The sequence below is a fragment of the Elephas maximus genome, chromosome 14 (assembly GCF_024166365.1).
Source record: "Elephas maximus indicus isolate mEleMax1 chromosome 14, mEleMax1 primary haplotype, whole genome shotgun sequence".
NCBI classification, from domain to species: domain Eukaryota; kingdom Metazoa; phylum Chordata; class Mammalia; order Proboscidea; family Elephantidae; genus Elephas; species Elephas maximus.
Window position 1 is genome coordinate 72,787,546 of NC_064832.1, and position 21,633 is coordinate 72,809,178.

At 34.6% G+C, this 21,633-nt stretch overlaps 1 protein-coding gene across 11 annotated transcripts in view; it reads right to left on the reverse strand.

The window, feature by feature from the left end:
• RBM26 (RNA binding motif protein 26) overlaps positions 1 to 21,633 on the reverse strand; it is a 97,380-nt gene that overhangs the window by 38,077 nt on the left and 37,670 nt on the right. For 2 of the 11 annotated variants that reach the window (XM_049852921.1, XM_049852915.1), the window contains exons 7-16: positions 20,936 to 21,175; positions 20,357 to 20,527; positions 19,833 to 19,988; positions 14,010 to 14,121; positions 12,877 to 13,036; positions 10,275 to 10,439; positions 9,617 to 9,748; positions 8,327 to 8,398; positions 910 to 1,035; positions 117 to 191 (exon numbers count right to left, since the gene is read on the reverse strand). In XM_049852921.1, coding sequence (XP_049708878.1) covers positions 117 to 191; positions 910 to 1,035; positions 8,327 to 8,398; positions 9,617 to 9,748; positions 10,275 to 10,439; positions 12,877 to 13,036; positions 14,010 to 14,121; positions 19,833 to 19,988; positions 20,357 to 20,527; positions 20,936 to 21,175 — 1,409 coding nt within the window. The remainder of the gene's footprint in view (positions 1 to 116; positions 192 to 909; positions 1,036 to 8,326; positions 8,399 to 9,616; positions 9,749 to 10,274; positions 10,440 to 12,876; positions 13,037 to 14,009; positions 14,122 to 19,832; positions 19,989 to 20,356; positions 20,528 to 20,935; positions 21,176 to 21,633) is intronic. The other 9 variants (XM_049852920.1, XM_049852919.1, XM_049852918.1 and 6 more) reach the window with 9 other exon arrangements.

A 21,633-nucleotide genomic window follows, 5' to 3' on the forward strand; every position in this document is an offset into this window, starting at 1 on the left:
CCATTACAATCTACAGTAAATGTGTTTCTCAGGACTACCTATACAGTATAAGATAAAATTCACTCAAAACTTTCATTTGTAAATTTATTTTGCCAAATCTAACTTTGACATTTTACCTTCTGTGTTTCAATGTGCTTTTCTAAAATTTCTTGTTTCCTTTTCCTTACATCCTGCTGAAGTTTCAGTGCCTCCTAGAGAAAGAGATCAAAAATAATACTAAAATATTACTACAGTCATTTCCCAACAAAATTATTCAAGAAGAAAAAATGTTGGAATTGCAGAAGCTTGTCAGCAAAAACTAAATGCGAAGTTTTGCTATGTAAAACTTAAATAAGCACATAAATTTTCAAAAAAACTCTCAAGAGAACCTCCCATTTCAGGGAAAAAAAATCGATATTGACTACCACACTACGGAAGATAAAGTTCAGTAGTAGCCAACACACTTTTTAAAAAAATTGTTTTAAGTGAAAGTTCACAAATCAAGTCAGTCTCTCATACAAAAATTTATATACACCCTGCTATGTACTACTCCTAGTTGCTCTCCCCCTAATAAGACAGCACTGTCTTTCTCTCCACCCTGTATTCCCCATATCCATTCAGCCAGCTTCTGTCCCCATCTGCCTTCTCATCTCCCCTCCAGAGAGGAGCTGTTCACATAGTCTCATGTGTCTACTTCAGCCAAGAAGCTCACTCCTCACCAGTATCATTGTCTATCTTATAGTCCAGTCCAGTCCCTGTCTGAAGAGTTGGCTTTGGGAATGGTTCCAGTCTTGGGCTAACAAGACCATTAAGTCTGGTCTTGCCAACACATTTTTAAGTTCTATATTGTGATAAGCACTGAAAGAAACAAAATTACATAGAAAAGCTTTATTACATACAAATTTTGTGCATCTTACTAGCTGTACTTACCTGTTTTTTTTTCTGTGCTTCGTTATTATCAACTGCAGAGGTGGAAACAAGTAATGTTTTTTGTGCAGCCTTCAAAGCAGCTGGATTATATACCGTTTTTGTTAGGCCAGTAGATGTAGACAACACCTACCAATAAAATTCAATTTCTTAAAAAGTTTTCAACCATTCACAATTTCCTAAGTCTTACTTTCTACAAAACTTAACTTTAAAGCACCCCTGACAAAATTTAGCATTTTGAACTAAATGCATTATACATTTATAACTCAATCACACTTTGTGATTTGAAAAAATAGAAAAAATTTTATATTAATATCAATTACATTTGAAAAGCAAAAACATACAAAAACTTCAAAAAAAAGAAAAAAGCACATTGTCATGGGTGAGAAAATATCAATTGTTGAATACATTTACTACTACTTTTAGTGACTAAAGCAAAAACTATACACAAGGGAAACTGGCACAGGAGGCAAATTTAACATCATCATTTGCAATGTGCAGTTCTGACGTAAATCTTATTACTTCCTCCTTTCTCCATTCCTTTTCCTAGCATTGCTCCTTCTGCTTGAAGTGACCTATTCCCTTAAACCCAGCTCAGGTTCCACATAACATAATCAATACCTTCACAATGCTCCAATCATTTCTCTTCTATGCAATTTTATTCTTCCATCTATTGTAACATTTAATAAAACTGACCTGATATTGTTTCACGTGTCTCTCTCCCTACACAGTAAGGGCCTTAAACAAGGACAATGTCTTTTTCTTCTTTGTACTTCTTCCAGTACCTAAGCCCTGCTACCAACTAATTATGAGACCTTGGGTAAGACCAACACCTTTCTGGGTCTCAAGTTTGCTCATCTATGAAAGCAAGAAGTTCAACTTGATGGTGGGCCAAAGTCCTTATGAACTTCAAAATTCACTCCAAGGGGTAGATTCCTTTTTTGGGGGGGGGGGGAGGCTTGGTTCACTACTGTATCTTCAGTGCCTGAACACACAGTATACAATAAACACTTTTGCACTAAATTAAACAAATGATTCTAGGTCAGGAATGGAAAACTTTTTCTACAAAGTAAAAATGTTTATAGGCTGCCTTTTTTATCCATCAAAAACAAAGCAGTTATAAGTTCTATTGGGCCTTGGTTAGCGGTTCTTAAAAAGGCCATCTAGGGAGGATCTCTTCAGGGAGATCTATGAGTGTCATAAACTAAACATGAAACCAGGTGTAGGAACACTACAATTTTCCAGAGGGAACAATGTAGCTTCCCAAGTCTTAAAGGAGTTCATGACCTAAAAAAGGTTAAAAGATTACTGAATAGTATCAATGGAATGGAATAATATCAATGAAACAAAGGGTCCTACTTTTCAGCTACTAAAATGTTAATGTCTGAGAAGTAGCAATCTGAAGACCATTTTCTAATTTTTCATCATGAAATAAAATTGCAGAACATGACAAAGCTAGGACTATATATGACCTTCAGGTCTCAGGCCACTTATCACTATTCTAGGTATTTAAGAATGTCTTAACCTCTAAATGAAAAACCAGGAATACTATATTAATTCTATACAGCATAATGTTTAATGCTCTTTATGATACGTGACATGCATTAAAATTTAAAAATTTTCTTACTTTAATAATGAAAACTAATACTTAGGTATCACTAACAAATATGAAATGGTTGCATTCACTACAATTTAGATTATACATCTGTAGTTTAACTTCAGTCAATACTCATTGTAACTGTAGAGAAAAATTTCTTCCATTCTATCTTACCACACAACCCAATTCCAAACTGTACAATTTATACGAGGGTAAAACAAATTTACAAGGGGAGAGACACAAAATAATCTGCTGAAACAGAGGATGTTTCACGAAGTGTTTTCTTCGAGAGGATTCCACAGCAAGTTGACAAGTTTGTGATCAAAAAGATTTCTATACTCAAATAAACTGGAAAGAAACAATGAATATTATAACCTATTTTCTAGTTTCAAAATATACATTATCATAATAAAATCTCTGAGAAGCCTGGAAGGAAAGAAAGCCATATAATTCATTTAATCCAGCATTTCTCCAGTTTCAGTGAGTAGGGAACACTCCTTTATAAGGCATTCTTATTAACACCCTCTTATCAGACAACGGAATGCTGGTTCAAAGTGAACAGAGGTATCTGACAAGAATGAGGAGACCCCTTTATTCTTAGAAGCAATCCCATTCCTTTGCTTTCTCCAGGGATTTCCTTCTGTAAAAATAGAACATCAGCTAACATATTTCAATGAACAAAAGACATCACTGACTATTAAGACACTATTGTTTTAAATACCTTCACAGAAAAAAAAAAAAGTTGCCAATTATAACCATATAAGAAAAATTATAAGATGCAGCCCAATTTCAGAGGTGTTAAAACGTGAAAATAAAATGTCTTAGAAACAATAAGATATATTACAAATACCCTTCACTATCAATCTATTTGGTTCTAGAGTTTAGGAAGTAAAGAGTTTGGACAGCAAAGGACATATCTGTTTTCAAAAAACGCAGAACCGTGATAAAAGAAAACCTGTTAAAAATTAAACCATTGGAAAGTGACAAATTCAGCAGAAAAGATGCTCCCAATTTCTAATAGTCAAAGCACAGCCATTGGCCTTTCCAAACTAACCACACATCTTCTCTATTTTCCACATGAGTTTCTGCATGTGCTGTAGCTTTAGATACTAACCTTATTTCCAGCAACCTTACTAAATTTACTAATTCTAATTGTGAATACTTTAGCATTTTCTACATACATAATCACGTCACCTGTGAGTACAATTTTCTGCCTTCCCCATCTGCACAACTTCTATTTCCTCGTTTTGTCTTACTGCATTAGCTAGGACTTTCAGGAAGGTGCTGAATAAGACTGGTGGGAGGGGACATTCTTTCCTTGTTCCTGATTTTAGGCAGAAAGTAATTTTTCACTGTTGAATATAATGTTAGCTGTAGGATTTTTTGGAGGCTACCCTTTATCAGATTAAAGAAGTTTCCTTCTATTCCTCATCTGTAGATTCTTTAACATAAGTAGATAATGAAATTTATGGAATGCTTTTTCTGTATCAAGATAATCACACGGATTTTGATTTTTGTTTTTAATCCCTTCCTCATTCTGTTAATGTGGTGAATTAAACTGATTTCCGAATGTTAAACCAACCATGTATTTCTGGTACAAATTCTACTTTGGACATGATGTATTTATTATCTTTTTTTTTTTTTTTTTTAAATATATCGTTGGACAATGTTAATATTTTCTTTAGGATTTTTGTGTCTATGTTCATGACAGACATTTCCTCTCTTGTAATATCCTTGTCAGAGCCCTGGTAGCACAGTGGTTAAGAGTCACGGCTGTTAACCAAAAGATCAGCAGTTCAAATCCACCAGCTGCTCCTCTGAAACCCTATAAGGCAGTTCTACTCTGTCCTATATATAGTGTCACTATGAGTTGAAATCAACTTGACGGCAGCCGGTTTCGTTTTTCTTTTTTTTTTTTGTATCCTTGGTGGCGCGGTAGTTAAGGGTTCAGCTGCTAACCAGAAGGTGGCAGTCTGAATCCACCAGTCACTCCTTGGAAACCCTATGGGGCAGTTCTACTCTGTCCTATAGGGTCGCTATGTGTCGGAATCGACTCGACGGTAATGAGTTTGGTTTTGGACGGCAACAGGTTTTGTCAGGTTTCAGTTTATCAAAGTTACTTTGGACTCATAAAAATGAATTGAGCAATTTTATTTGCTGTATTTTTAAAATGTATATCACTTATACCTCTGACTTCCCAAGGCAAAAACCAATTCCTTAAAGAGATTATAATCCATTAAATACCTCTTTATCTTATTTCTTAAATAAATACTATCAGCTATACTACCAATACTTAAACAGAAGGAAAAAAAGAATTTTGTAGAAATTACATAAATGAAGGTTATTATATATTAAGTCATCCAATTATCATTTTTCAATAACCAATGCCCAAGATGGAATCAAATACAACATAAATGCAGTTATGATGCTTAACAGCCACACTCACATTAAGTGTGTTATTTTCTTAAAACAGCACATCTACATAGCAAAACTTCACTTTCTAGGATTCTAGGAGTAACAAAGTTTTAAAGTTTAATTGAAAATATTTTTAGAGATTAAAAGTTTTATATCTTTCAAGAATACTAAGTAACTCAAAAGAGACAAAAGGGTTAAAGATCTCGAGGAGAAATTATTTAGCATCAAAGAAAAACATATAGTTGTTAATCAATTTTTGCTACGATAGCTTGGTCCCCAGAACTTTCAGCAAATCTTCTGAAATATAATTACATTTTCCTGTAAAAAAATTTGAGGTAATAATCCTGACAGAGGCTAATGCTATAAAAAGTAAATTAAAAAAAAAAAAACTGTTAATAACAGTTACAAAAAGAAACAAAACTGTCATAAATCTCCATAATCTTTATATTAAAAGTAGCAAAATTACACAACAAATCCAAATTAAAAAACCAAAGAGTTATTAGAATGGAGGCATTTTAGAGTTAAGGAAACAGAGAGTAAGATACAGAATGTCCACTGTTAAATCAACAGCTCAAGTCTCTACATGACATGCAATGCTCTTTCACAATTATACCACACAATTTCCTTTTTAACAGTCCCACAGAAAAGACATTAACACATTGTCGTGCAAAGGAACCAAGATGTATTTTTAGCTTGCAAAGAATACTACTAAAGAACAATACAACCTATGTCATAAATTTGATCTACTCAAAGTGATATAACAGACACAGAAAATGAAATATTCAATTGATTATCTAGTTCGCCTTCTTAGAATTTAGAATGGTTTTAAGGAGATAACAGAGTCTAATTTTTTTTTAAACTAGCCAAGATGGCATATAAGATGCCACCTTTATTCTTCATGTATTGCTCTATAGTAAACAGAGGCACTCAAGCATCATTTCACTGACCACTCTACTTAAATAGTAGCTACTGCAATATTTTAATATTTAGCAGCATCAGTTAGGTTTTAAGTTCTCACTCCCAGCCCTCTCAACAAAAATGGAATCTTTGAGTAAATAAGGATCACTAAAGGCTACAGTTGGTGTTGTTTATAGAAAGGGGAAAAAAATTTTACATTTGTGCACTTATTTCCTTTAACAACGACAGAAGATACTATGTAGATACCAGCTTTGAGCTTTCTCCTGCCTTCAATTAAAAAAAATATTTTTTTAAATAAGATCTGATGATGGGAAACATTTTTCTATTCTTCTTAAGACTTCTCTGAATCACTGCCCTCTTAGGATTCTGCAGCAAAAACCCCAACAAGCTAGGGAAACAGAAACAACCAAGAATAAGCAAAAATAAAATGCTGCTCTATAAACAGGTTTACTAGATGCCTGAAAGTTTGTACAACTGTAAATCATTTTTTTTTTCTTAAAAAGATTTTTTACAGTATTTAATAAGTATTTTTTCCATGTAAATAGCCTGTTACTATCAGTGATTTTTTTCACAAATTCAGTTAAGTTATACCATCAATTCCAAATTTGTGCTCATTTTACTCACAAAGTCATATAAAACACTTAAAAACAATAATGAAAACAGCAATAAAACATAAAATTTTTGTAAAAGTTATGATTACTACAGACTTCAATTTCAGAGTCCAAATCTTAAACAAATCCTAAACATAACTGCTCAGTAGTATACTAAGTATAGTAGACTTTTTATTATGTTTTTATTCTTGAATTACTTGTTACCACAGAGGATAAGCTTAAAGCAAAAGTTCAACAATGCTAAAGTTAGGAGCATAAACAGCAACAGAGAAATTCAGAGAAAAGGGGCGGAGGTGGGTCATTACATGAAAAATTTTAGAGATTTTATTGAAGAAGTTAGATTCTGAATATTTAAAGGATGATCAGAATTCAGTTAAGCAAAGGGAAAAGCCTCCCAGAAAAATCAGCAGCAGGGGGAAAAAAAAAGGGCAGGAAAGGACAACAGACAATGAGCAGAAAAGCATTCCCTGGGGCGGAAGGAAAAGACTAGAGCAGAAGTAATAGGACCAGGAGATTTAGGCATGATGAGCTGTGAATCAAGTAATTTACGTGAGAAACTGAAGGTTTTATAACAAATTAACATTAAAATAAGTCTGAGGTAGGATGGCAGCAGTGTAAACTAGAGGAAGAGAACTCCAGGATGCCACCTGGGACACTGCGTCCAGAAGCTGGGGTGCTGAAGGTGGCAGAAAAAAGCAAGTGGACCACAAAATCAAGTAAATGATTCCAAGGCTTTTAGATTGCACAACTTAGCAAATGGCAGTATCACTTCCAAAGTTGGGTGCTAGGAGAAGCAGCTAATTTCTACGGGAAAAAAATGAATTCATTTTAGGCATGCTATGCCTGAAGTAATGCTCAGATGCCCAAGAGGGAAGTCTAATACACAGAATGAGATTTAGATTAAAATTCCTAGTATTGCCAAAATTGAAAATAAATAAGGAAAATAATATACGGAGGACCAGTAAAGACAGCTGATCAGCTATCTCGGGGGCTGCCCTAGTTACCTATGAAGCCAATTTCCCTTGTAAACTTCATAATGGAAAGAGCCATGGACAAAAAATAGGAGACCCAGATTCTAGCCCAGCTCAGTAACTCATTGTACAGAGTCAAACTATAGAACTGTTTGGGCGTTAACTTCCTTTAAGGTGAAAATATAGAAATGAGAAAGATAATCTAATATTTGGTGATCTCACACACCTGAAACTATAAGACTAGAGAGATCAGGGCATTCACTAACGCGTAAACAAACAAAAACACATCTACACAGATCTATCAGACAAGCCCCATAAATGATCTTCAGTCAGTATTTATCCCCCATTTAAAAACAGAAATGGCTAAATTGTCAGGTTATACCAATAGCTGTTAGTAATAAATAAAAACTTACATTTACATCATCCTTTCCAGTTTATAAAATACTTTTAATAAATGATTTTATTTGATCCTCACAAAACCCTGTGAGCAAGACAAATATTACCATCACCATTTTACTGATAAGGAAAACGTTTCAAAAAAGGTTAAGAGCACTGCCCGATGTCATGCAGTTAGTAAGGACGGACCCAGGGCTCAAACCGAGGTAAATTCCTAATCCATGGCTCTTTCTATTAGGCTGCCAGAGTTGTCAAATTAAAATGTACAATATCTCTAAAGAAAACAAAAAGGATGGAGCACATGGAAATTAAGTGAGAGGCAAGTATTAAAACACTGATGCAAAAAGTAAAAAAAGACAAATATTTTTCTTTTTCAGGGAATGGAAAGCAAGAGGTAGGAATAGATAAAGATGCTATTAAGAAGCAAGAGTTCAGAACTATGAAAAAAAATTAAGATGCCACCTGAAAACATTTATGAAGCCAAGACAAACACATCATGCTATTCTTCTTACCTTTTCAGTTGCTGAAACAGATGGCTTTGATACAAAACCCAACCTGTCCTTCACAGATAACTTAGTTACATTCTAAAAAAATTAAAACGGACATATTCAGTGTTTCCCCAAACATATATAGGGCTGTTGGGTTTTGAACATTCTGATATTATTAATATAAACTAAGTCTACAAGTATACTGATGCTAATCACAAAAACTTGGAACTTTTTAAAAGAGAAACAAAAAGAAAACAGTGGAAAAAACAAAAGACAATATATAGTATTACTCACAAAAAATTATGATGGAAAGTAAGAGGCTTAAGTCAGGCGATTGGTAAGGTCCCTTCCACTAATACAGAATCATAAATTCTTAGAATCCTATCTTGACAGATAGAAAGTTTGAACATTTTTAATACAAGGATAAACAAAACATCTGCCTGCTTCTCTAGTTTAAAAATAAAAGCACTTCTTTCCTAAAGCATGTTTGCTTTATACCCAAGTATACTGTATTTGTTGATTATTTAGGATAATAAGGTTGCTTATTTTTTAGTAATAATATACCAATTTCCATTCTGCGTATATTTGCACAATCAGACTATCTCAGTCTTCAGGAATTTTCTAGGGACTATTTTAATAAGATGGCATCTATTAGCTAAGTCAGATACTAAATCCTAACTATTTCACACAGCAAATGTGCAACATCTGGAGACAAAGGAAAGCTAAGTTTCAGAAACTGACAGGAGCAAGAAACTGCCACTCAAGTGTAGACGGGAGCGGCAAGGGAATGACATATGGAGAAGAGAATACCAGAGTCAGGAATAAGTGATGCAAAGTTCTGAGAGCTGTGTGAAGTACTTCAAACAGTGTCATATCAAGTATGCTATAACCTGATGGTTTAAGCCTTCCCTTTCCAGAAGCTTGAAATTCAGTCTACAATTATTTCTGGAATAGAATTCAAATTAAGTAAAAAGAAGATGGGAAAAATAAGATTTAGTATACTAAACTTCACTTTTCAGGCAGCTTTGTGAAATATATCTCTTCCAAAAAAATGAGAGAGAAATCTTTCTCGTAAGTATTAACGGGAGAGAATTTAAGATTCAAATACTACAGGAAAAGTAGAGCCTGTGAAAATGTTATGGCAAAGGTAAAAAAAATAAAAATAAAAAAATTACAGGTGGGGTTCAAATATGTAAAGACTATCGTATTTCTATATAAAATATACACAAATAACTATAAATCAAATCACCAAGGGAAACTGATTTACTGAGAACCTACTATGTGACGAGCATGTGGATGAGACCTTTCATTTACCTGAGGAAGGTCTGAACTGGCATTCTGTGCTTCTGCAGGCTCAATATTACTTGAAGGTACTGGACCCAACCGCTCTTTGACTGACTGCTTCACAACAGGCAATATGGGCTGCTGGACTAAAGGCTGCATTACCTCAGAACAAGAAAAAACAATTTAAACAAGCTTATTAGCTCACTAGCAGGAAAAACAACTTCTATGATAATGTTATTAAGTAGCCCATGCAAAGTTTAAAAATGCAGCTCCATAATCAAAACCTAATCCTCTTCCAATTTTCTTCACATGTGTATATGGATGTTTCCTTTGCAAAAAATTACGTTTATAAAGTAGAGGATTAAATCGAAAACTCATTTGCTATAATACACCTCGACAAGCAATTCACCTAACATTACATATTAACTAATTTGTTGATCAACGGCAGGGAAGGGGGAGGGAGGAGACGACAACAATTCTATACCCTTTACACGTATCTTGTAATTCTCTCAACTAGGGACTGACTCCACAATTAAATAAGAGACTAAGAGGAGAAGTTAAGGAACTTTCTCAAATCCAGGTAGAGCCAGAATCTGAAATCAAGTCTGACTCCAGCCTTCTGTTCTTAAACAGTATGCTAGGAACTTCCTAAGAAAAGCATTCAATTTCACACAAATTTCTCTCTTACCTTTGGGGAAGTAGTTTGTAACTGTTGGGTGCTTCCTTCCCTGTGCCAATAAACCTTAATAAAGCGATTGTTCAGCACTGCTTCTGTACTTGATATTGCTTTCTTTGCTTCTTCATATGTTGCAAATTGGATAAGGGCACCTTCGGGATCACCATTATAGGCAACCTAAGATTTAAAATATTAAGAACAGTGAATTTCCAAAAGATCTGTTACTTCATACAATAAAATGCCTCTAGAAATGAAACACTGATTCTCCCAAGTAAGATTCTATCTGTGTTATTTCCTTATACTGCAATGATTACCACAGCCTACTCTTATGAGTTCTAACTCCAATCAGTCTCTTCTCACTCCAGGACAAATGGTAACCAAGAATTCTTCACAGTGGGATAAGAGTTTCCTCTATACAGTACTGAATAGAAAATGCTGCTCACACAGATATTATGTGTGAGCGTGTGCACTCATGCACACACACACAGGGTATTCAAAACGTTTCATTTTTCCTCCCAATTTAACAAAAAAAAAAAAAATTTTTTTTTTTTTTATGAGAAACAATCCCCATATGTTAATGAGGAATGTGGGTAGGAGCCACACAGTCAGGAGAAGGGAATAACTACTTTCAAAGGAGTGATTTCTAACTAAAAACTAAAGAAAAATCCATCCGTACGATATCTCAAATTTGTAATTCTCACAATATTTCCAAAAGAGTTAAAAAAAAAAAAAAAAAAAACACCCACATCAACCACATTTTAAACATGAGGACACTAAGGTTCAAGGAATATATGGTTCTATAGACCATACAACTAACATGCAGTAAATCCAATGCTTCTCACTTTAAATTCCTGTTCTTTCAACTGAAACATTGTTTTCCAAAGTATGGTATATAAACCACTGGTGGTGTGAAACGACGGAATAAAAGTTAAGAATATGGGCTCTGACTGAAATTGCCTGGCTCAAACCTTGGTTGCTACCCTTACATGAGCACGATCAAGCAACTTCATTTTCCTGTCTCTCAGTTTTCTCTCCCATAAATGGGGATAACAGTACTCACTCTGTAATGCTGTTCTAAGGATTAAATAATTCATGTAGAACAGCGTACATAGTAAGTGTCCAATAAATATTAGCTATTAAGATGAAGAATGAAATATTTGAATTATTCTGAAATAATGATTTCAGAATAATTTAACAATTATTTATTAGAATTTAAAAACACTGAAAATTTCACCAATCGTTTATTTAGGGTAAAGTTATGTAACTGATTAAAAAAATGTATTTTGTAGATAATAATGCAGGTGTATGCACACACAGCAAAAGAGCCAGTAAAAAGATGAGAGAATATCAACCTCACTAGTAACTGAGGAAATACAAATTGAAATAGGAAGATACCATGTTTTGCCATTACCTTTGAAAAGCTAAAAAAAACTAACATTACCAGCTATTTAATTGCGTAGGGAAAAGTACTCTGAGAACTTTATGTCTGAATGTAAATGTGGTAGATCAAACTGAATTGGCATGAAATGATATTCAAGATAAGTAATAACTGTAAGATAATATGTATATTATGGGCTCATATACTTTTTAAAAGAGCCCTAGTGGCAGAGTGGTTAAGAGCTTGGCTGCTAATCAAAGGTCAGCAGTTCGAATCCAGCAGCCGGTCCTTAGAAACCCTATAGGGCAGTTCTACTGTGTCCTATAGGGTTGCTACGAGTCGGAATCAACTTGATGGCAATGGGTATACTTTAAAAAAAAAAAAAAAAAGCTTGTGTATTTATAGATATATAAATATACTGCTCATAAAAACACAACGAAAAATACAGAATAACACATAACATTGTTAATGTAATTATCAAACAGGGAGGGAAATATGAGGGGTATAAAAAGTTGAAGGAAAATACCTCCTTTAAATTCTACAGATAAGTATCTATTGCCCATCCCCAAACAAGCATGCAGTTTTTCATCTATTACTTCCAGGATAGTATTTTTTTAAATGGCAAAAAAGGCAAAATTTTCAAAATAAAAATTGTACTCTCTAAAATTTATTATTTTTATTAGATTATGGGAAATAATTATTTTAATTGAAAATAAAAATGTCATACAAACTGGGAGAAAAAACTCACCATTATTTTAACACGTTCAACATAAAACATAATGTAAACTCAACACAAAATAACTGGAGAAGTTATACAGACCCAAACTAAGGTTTTAGTGTAGGTGAAATCAAATACAAATTACACTGATTTTTAGGTGAAGCCAAATACGAATTACACCAACATTTATCTCAAAGGATGTCCAAAAGTAGCAAAGGAAAAGTGTTTAATTATGGGTAACAGACATGACATTTGGGCCCCAAAAGTATCTGTTAAATGCATCCCACCATAGCAGTGACAAAAACAAATCCGACTGATCCATTCTATGAACTGATTTTAAGAAACTGAGGAACTAAAAACTTCTACAAGATTAGTTTTTACCAGTGTGATTACTTAACCTTTGCTGTAATTTTATGATAACTTCTACTAAGTACACAGTTTGTAATAATATGATCAATCAAAACTAAGCTCCCTAAATACTTAGGACAGAGACAACAGAATCATTTTATGGCCCTCACCTGTAAGTTGACCAAGGTTCCAAATCGACTAAAATGCTCATTAAGTTTGCTGATGTTATTTAATTCTGGAGGAACTTTTCTAAGTTCAAGTTTGGTATTTTCATTTCCAAACTGAACCTTCTTCTGGAACCCTGGGCTATTTGTTCTATTAAAATTTGGTCTGTAATAAAAAGCAAATTAATTAGTACACTTAAAAATCCTGACCCCTAAACCAAGCACAAAGGAATGAAAATTTACAGGCAAAATGAATGTCTAGTTAAGTTCTGATTTTTTTTCCAAAACTGAAATTAACTGGTTTGATATAGGAAATCTGAATTTTCTTTCATAAAACTTCCAAATTCATAGTGGTAGTATTTTACAGGAAGCCAACTGAGAAGGGTTCTTTCATATCATTTGTTATTTTCCACTTCTTGCCCACCACTACTTAACATTCTTAGCAGGGAAAATCCTAGCACCCTCTTTCAGTCAACCTGTGTATATAACCTCTGTTCCATTTCTGCAATAGCTATCTTACTAAAATATATCTTATTTTATAACTTCGATTAAAAAGCAAGCAATGACTGTCATAACCTCTTTCGGGCTTTAAAAAAAAAAAAAATTAGAGCTATAGATCACACATCTAACACTTAAAAAAAGGAAAGAAAAATTGTGCTCCAGAGATGTTCTGACTCCACATAGCCTTTCTCTGAAGCCCTTCCTTGACACCTCAGTGCCTAACCGGGCCTCCATCAAAAAAAAAAAAAGGAAGGGAGGGAAAAGACTTTCTAGTTCTTAATAAGAACCTTCCAGATGCTAAAACCTCCTCCCAGGCCCCACTATGGGCTCATGACTATTCTTTGTATAGCTAGTATTCAACCAAATTTTTAAGTAAGGATTTTGGTTGGGAGAGAGAAGGTGGAAGGGAAGTGAGGAGAAGATAAACTGTCCCCTAAACCATCACTTCTTGAAGAAAATACCTCCCAGGTACCAGACAACTAACTTGCATATTTTTAAAAAACAACTTACATTCTAGTTGGAGGCTGCCTATAGAACTGAATAATGTAAAATGATTTTTTGGAAAGAGAATTCTGTACTGTTAATAACAATTCAATGATCCTAAGAAGCAGGACATAATAAAATTCCTGCCAGCTTACTTATCAAACCAAGTCTTCTTTGTAGGAATTCCAGGCTCTCCAGAACCAATGGTTCTTTTCCTTGATTCTGAATCCACTACTATTCTCATACTGCTTTTATTAGGAGGCTTTTCTATTTGAAAACATAAAAAAATAAAAGAAATTAGAGATTAATATTATCTGTTTATCATAGTTATCCTTTAAATTCATATCGAAACAATGTGCTGGCTTTTCATCCAAATACATATTTTAGTAGAAATAGAAATAAATGTGCATTCAAACATAGTAATCTAACGAATTCTAATCTATTTCAATTTAATGAAACATTCACTTCACACCTAGAAAAACTATCAAGAATCAGTAATTCTCATATGCCAAATTAAAATGATTTTGTGGGACACATCTTTGGGAGTAGAACCCACACCAATATTCCCATCTGCCATCACCCTCACTACAAATAAATAACGAATCATCTTGTGGCTTATAGTTCATAATTTTCTTGGAGGCGTACATTTTATCTTCTCAGCAGGGATGTCAATGTGCCATAGGCAAGTTTTGAAATCAAATGCACAACCTAAAAGATTCAAAATTGAACACCAACCCAGTAACCTTTCTTCTAGAATTGATAACTTAGCAGAGCTGGGATTGAAGAGAGCTGCTTATTTAAATGTCAATATGTTAATAAAACATACACATGCTTGAGAAAGAAAATAAAAGTATTCAAGACTGACACAAAAATAGGTATCAGTGGAAATGCAGTACAAAAAAACCATAAATATCTGCTATTTTCAACATTTTATATTCACTTAGATGGAGTACAATAAACATAGTACATTTAACTTGTTATTCCCACGTCACCAGTTTAAAAGAATTCAAATCTTATTCTACATAGAAAAAACAACTTTAATCTTCTTTAAGAAGGATAAATTGATTATATAAAATCTCATTCTTGTATATTTCTAAACACATAACTAATGAAAGAATTTCAAATCTATCCCAGCAATCCCTCTCGTGGCTACAACTATGCCCTCCATGTAGGACCCCAAAATCTCTCCATTACACGTGAACTCTGCTCTAAGGATCCGTCCCAAATTTCTAACTTCTTGCTTTTCCCTGGACATCTTTCTTCTGAAAATTGTACAGGCATTTCAAAAACCTCAATACATAGGAAGTCCAAATTATCTTCATACTGAATCTGACTTTTTAATCTTTCTTAAAACAGTTCTATTAATAAAATACCATTTTCTCGATCACCACAGTCATATTTGATTCCTGCCCTTTCCCCTAACTCTCCAATTTTTCATGCACATATTTCCTCTCGTTTCTTGCTGAAATAGCCATCTTACACATACAGAGATACCAAAATCAATGTTCCAGAGCCCTGCTCTCCTGTTTTGAACCTGTCTACAATAGCACTTCCTGTCAACACTTCAACATATTCAAATTGTTCCATTACAAAAAAAAAAAATTTTTTTTTTTTTAAACTTCAGCTACATGATTATATCTCTCCCTACTCCCATGGCCATTTCCTGAAAGAGTTGTCTACACTTGCTGTCTCTGCTTCCTTACCACCCATTCATCCCCTAATCCTTTGAAAACTGGCAACTGCTCCTATTACTGCACTTCGATTACTCTTGCCAAAATCACTGATTTCCTAACTTGTTTAAGACTATGAACACTTCTCTTACTTGACCTTTCAGGTGCATCTAACACTGTTTATCACATTCTTGTCCTTCTTAGATATTATCTTGTCTCAATTTTCAGGACTCTGCCTCTTTTGGCTACATTTTCTCAGTCTTGTGTAAGCTCTCCTTTCTCTGCCCGACTCTTCAATGTTGGCATTCCCCAGGTTACTTACTTGGGCCTTCTCATCTGACTTTACAATATCTCCCTAAAACACCTCATCTATTACATGGCTTATCTGTTTCAGTGATTCTCAAGGCGGTTGGGGGAGTGGGAGGGAGCACAGCAGATTCACGAGAGAAAGGCTTTTGGAAACTATGTAAGCAAGGCCTAGAGATTCTGGTATGTCTCTTCCATCTTCCTTTACTGCCAACTATTGCTAATGGAATGGGGGAAAAAAAAAATTAAGAACCACTGTTCTACTTGCTAATGATTCCAATGGGCCTCAGACTTCATATCCTATTTCTCCCTGGATATTTCTACTGAAACGCCCTCCGGGGAACAAATTAAACACTTCCAAAACTAGATTTATCATCCCACCAAATCTGCTGTGCTTCTGAATGAATGATACTATCGCCCATCTAATTATTCAAGGCAGAAACCTGGTGTCTTTAATTCCACCCTCTTCTTTACCCCCATCCTAAGCCCCACAATTGAATAAATACTAAGTGTTAGCAGTTCTTTCTATTAAACTTAAATATTTCCACTTCCCACTGTTATTACTCCGGTCCAGATACCATCACCTCTTTTCTACAATTCTTCAAAATGTCTTTAATTGGCCTCTTACCTCCCTCTCCATTCCTTACTCGCTCTCTTTGTGCCACAATGCTGGCACATGTGTTGACGAATTCTGACTTATCCTATCTCTCCCAGCAGAATGGATGGAAACACCCAGCATCTAGCATTGGTGAAGTTCACAGCACAAGTTGTAGCTTATTTGCTCAGTGGTATCTACACAGCACCACTTCCACAGCAGGATTTTTGGTCATATTCTAGTCTATGGGCCTCCCAAGTCTGGTTCACTGGTCATACTGGAGAGTGCTTGAGTCACCCAATATCCTTTTTCATTAAAAAAAAAAAAAAAGTAGTTCTTTATCTGAAGGCTCATCAAGAGAAGCAGTAATACTGTGTTTTTTCCACAGTAGTTGTGATTTTTCTTTAACTCATCTGTACTCTCTCACTCAGATTCCCATCATTGGTATTTATTTAAATAAGGGGGTGTTGAAAGTACAGAAGAAAGTTCCTCTTAAATTATACAGTTAGCAAATTATGTCTAATTGTATACCAATAGTCCAATATCCTTTTAATAAATTGTTTTACTGACTAAAATTTTCAGTGTTGATTTTTGTTAAATGAAAAACTAGACAGCCCTGGTGATACAATAGTCAGTTCAGTGATTCAAATCCACCAGCCCCTCAGCAGAAGAACAGGCGTGGCAATCTGCTCCCAGGGAAGATTATAGGCTAGGAAACCCCATAGAGCAGTTCAACTCTGTCACAATGGATTACTACAAATCAAAATCAACTCGAAGACGCACAATAACAATGCAACACTACTTAACCCTTTCTCCTACCTATATTCAATCATTGGAGCTTCTGCTGAGTTCTCTACTTAGAAATCTGGAAAGAACAATACCAGGGCCCCGGGTCACTTTTATATTAGTAATATCGAAGCATCACAAGGCCTTAAAATTTTTCATTTGTTTAATAATTTCTCATCAAGATTTAAGACATTAAGCATAAAAGCATAATTACCAATAGTCTATGACACCACTGGTGGTACAGAGGTTAAGCATTTGGCTGCTAACCAAAGGCTGGCAGTTCGAATCCACCAGCTGCTCCTTGGAAACCCTATGGGGGCAGTTCTACTCTGTCCTATAGGGTTGCTTTGAATTGGAATTGACTCAACGGCAACGAGTTTGGTTATAGGCTATACAGGGTTGCTAAGTCAGAATCAACTCTATGGCAATAGGTTTGGTTTTTATAGACTACAAGGGGAGTGCTTGGGTGGTTCAGTTAACATGCTCGGCTGCTAACTGAAAGGCTGGAGTCTACCAGAGGCACCTCGGAACAAAGTTCTGGCAATCTACTTCCAAAAAAAAAAACACTGAAAATTCCATACAGTGCAGTTCTGCTCTGAAACACATGTCACCATGAGTCAGAATCAACTCACCACCAACTGGTTTTATAGGCTATTAGAAATTTGTAATAATTACATAATAAGGAAGTTACTAAAGGTCAGGATTCTAACCATTATAAACTCCTGTTTGTGAAACATTATTCTTTAAGAACAATACTATAATATCATGAATGTGTCACAATCCAGTACAGAAAAATTCTAATGGGGAACAGATGAGAACATATTGGGGGAGTGGCCAAAAGAAGATAGGAAATATAAGTACAGGCAATCCTCAATTTAAATGGGTTGCTACATTAGTTGTTTGGTATGCAAAAATAATTTTATTAATAGAGACAAGATTCCTCAAGGCAGCTTACAAAAATAGTCCATGATGCATCTGAAGAATCAATATGTACAACAATGATTCTGAGAGAAAAGTCACTTAAATTTCTAACTAGGTATGCTAACATTTATTTCTCAACAGGGTCTCTTCTGTAACTTTTAACTATAGGCATGTGGTGCTGAAATTACCTTTTAATTCCAAGCTCTACATGGTAAACATTTATATGCAAAGAGCTTCACCTATCCTCTGTCCCTCAGTCAAAACCAGAAATTGGACTGGCACTGGAGTGGATCTACTAAACATTGATCTGTAGCGGCATATATTCATGCCATTCTGAAGCAGTCAGGTAAGAAGAGAGATAACTGGAAGTAGGAGATCATAGTAAGAACAGGAAATATCCATGTGATGATAAGAAAATAAGTGCAAAGTAACGAGCCAAAGGAAAGGAGGCTTCTTTGGTCTAGCCAGGTAGGGGAGCCTTTGAAGATGGGTAAACACCATGAACAGCCACAATCACAAATGGCTACTTTTTAAATACAAGCCAATTTGTATATGGCTTACATAGGAACTGTTAAAAAATCTTTTTTCTGTTGTTGTTAATGATAGTTATTAGAATGCCTCAGAAGAATTAAAAACAGGGAGGGAGGGGTGCAGTATTAAATGTCCTATGATCTCCCAACGGTATATAAATTTGAATTAAAATGTTCCTCACACTTCCATCACAAAAATTTTCTGAGCACTCAAGGTAGATGCTCAGAGTATCTAGCAGATGACTTTCACAGAACAAATGAACAGGACGAAAGGTATAAGTAATCACAAATTCACTAGGCATTAACGTTATTCATTAACTGATGCTTACTTAAATTAGTTGGAATTTTATTTACTGATAAGCCATGATCCCCAAGAAATCAAGGAAAGACTGGAAAGAAAATGGGATTTAAAAGTTAGTAGAGGGGGTTGGAAAACACGGTATTTTTATTAGGCCAAAAAGTATTTTCTATTAAGTCTGACAATCCCTCACAGCCCTATGTCAAGGTTAACAACAGCAAATTTTATATCTTTCAAATTAATGTGAACTGTCTCTCTCCTCTGACTCTTCATATCACTTTGCAACATATGCTGCCCGATTTGTGACTGTATCAGTCTAATCTCTTTATCATCTTCTCCCTTTTAGAAATGTTACTAAAAAGCCAGTCTATTCTAAGAAGAGAGAAAAAAAAGGTGATGTAACACTTCATAAAACATGATTTGTTTTGCTTTAATATTATAATAAGCAAACCACTATCAAATTCTAAGATGTTAAAACTGAACAAAAATAAAATATGTACCAAACACAGTTTTGTACTACTGATTTTCATTATACAAACTAGGAAAGAATCTATCTTTAGGAATTAAAGTATCACTTTCAAGAGCTTCCACTAACCACTTAAGACTACAAATGATACAAAAAAAAAAAAAAAGTTACCTGACAAAATATGTACTTCTAGAAATTCCTCTCCCTTTGGATGGTAGGATAAAGTGTCACCAATACTACAAATAGGAAACCACACCTTACCTTTTCTCTCATGGGAGACCAAAGAACTCAGAATAAACACTCATCATTTTTTACTCAGCTCCAATAAGTACAAGAGTGATTATTCCTCAGAAATGTGTTGCCACTTGATATTATGAAAATAAAAAGCAAAGATTAATCATAGTACCTCTGGGTGGCAAATCCATATCCCCTGATGTTAGTCCTATCAAGTTAGGCCTTTGTGCATGCACTCTGTGTCTATACATAGGTCTGGAAGTGTTCGTTATGCTTGGGGCTTCAGGATTGTAGCCATCTGTATCATATGTATCTGGTAATACAAAAACTGTAATTAAAAAACAATTATAAAACTCCACTTGGTAATTTTTTTATACTGCTAATAGAAAAAGTAAACTATATAACATGTTACTAATGATATATAAAATAAAACTGACATACAGGAACTAAAAAGAAAACTTGGTTTTATAAAAATAAAAAATGTTATATTAAAAAGAAAAAAATTATTTTTAAATCCTAATGAAGGACTTTTATTTAATGTTCATTCATCACATCTGCACTGTATTCTACGTAATTTTACTAAAAAACATATTACTGTTAGAACAAGTCACTCTCCAGGTATTTAAAAATTCCTCATCTAAAACGCTGCTTTAAAATTATATTACATTATTAATATCAAAAGGGCCAAAACTGCACCTGCAGTAAAAAGAGAGGGTGGAGCAGGAGGAGGCTGGTGATGAATGCCAGTTGTTACTACAGTAGGAACAGAACTGGTCGCAGAGTTTGGGGGAGCATCCATGCCAGATGGCTGCAAAGGAGGAAGTGGAGGGGGTGGTCCTGTCAAAACCAAAGAATAAGAAATATCATCTGAAAGCAAACAAATAAAATAAGTTATTGTACATTCAAACATGACATTTTCATTTATCAATCAATAATAACTACAAACACCAAGCTCTTACAACTAAATTATCTTTCTACAGTAAAATATCCTTTCAATGTATTCCAGAACAGGTTTGCTTTCAGCTAGAAAGGATTGCAGGCACTGGGGTTTGTCAGGGCTGTACATAATATAGGGCCGCTCCAAACCATAGTAACTGATTTACAATGCCTGCAAAATTGGAGTACTCCAAATGGGAGTATCTTGCTCTTAGTTTCTAGCAGGCATCTACAGGATTCGTTTAGATACTTTTAACAAAAGCAAGTATCAGACTCATTAACTTTATAAAAAGACTGTGAATGGACAGACACTAAATATACGCAAACATATTTACTTACCTGTGACAGGTGGGAGACTAGGTGGTAATGGACCTGGAGGTGGCACTGGGGGTCTAAGATTCACAGGTGGGGGTGTAAGAATTGGTGGAGGTGGAGGGAGTCCAGGGGGAGGTGGTCCTTCAACAACAGGAGGCTGTGCTGGGAAAGGCAGCATCCCAGGAAGATTCACATCTTCTACAACTACTGGGTCACTTCCGTGATCAAAAGGGCACATGTCTCCTCTCATACAAAAACCCTTTTCTGTGAGACGTAATAGTTAAGAAAAATGTAAAAAGTACTGAACATATAAATTTTCTCTAAGTTTACAAAAATATTTAAAAATATAAATATTTTAAATGCTGGGCAAGTATTTCACAAGAACTACCTGCTAATTCCAGTAATATAAAATACTACTAGTATTTTACCAATACTGTACCAGTAAAGTAAGTTGCTGTATTCTAACATACACACCAAAAAAAATATATCACCAAATTAAATCGGTAGATATTTACCCTTGTTTGGTAAATGCCAGTAATATATTAAGGCTGACATGCAAAAAAACATTATCAATAAATTGATATTCAATAGTCAGTAGTGACTGAAGATTTCAATAATACTGAGGAATTCAGAAAGTGATTATGACCAAATTTCCATTGTTCTCAGTATCAGAGGTTAGTTTTGAGTAACTATGTACAACCTAAATATACAAAAGTTCCTCA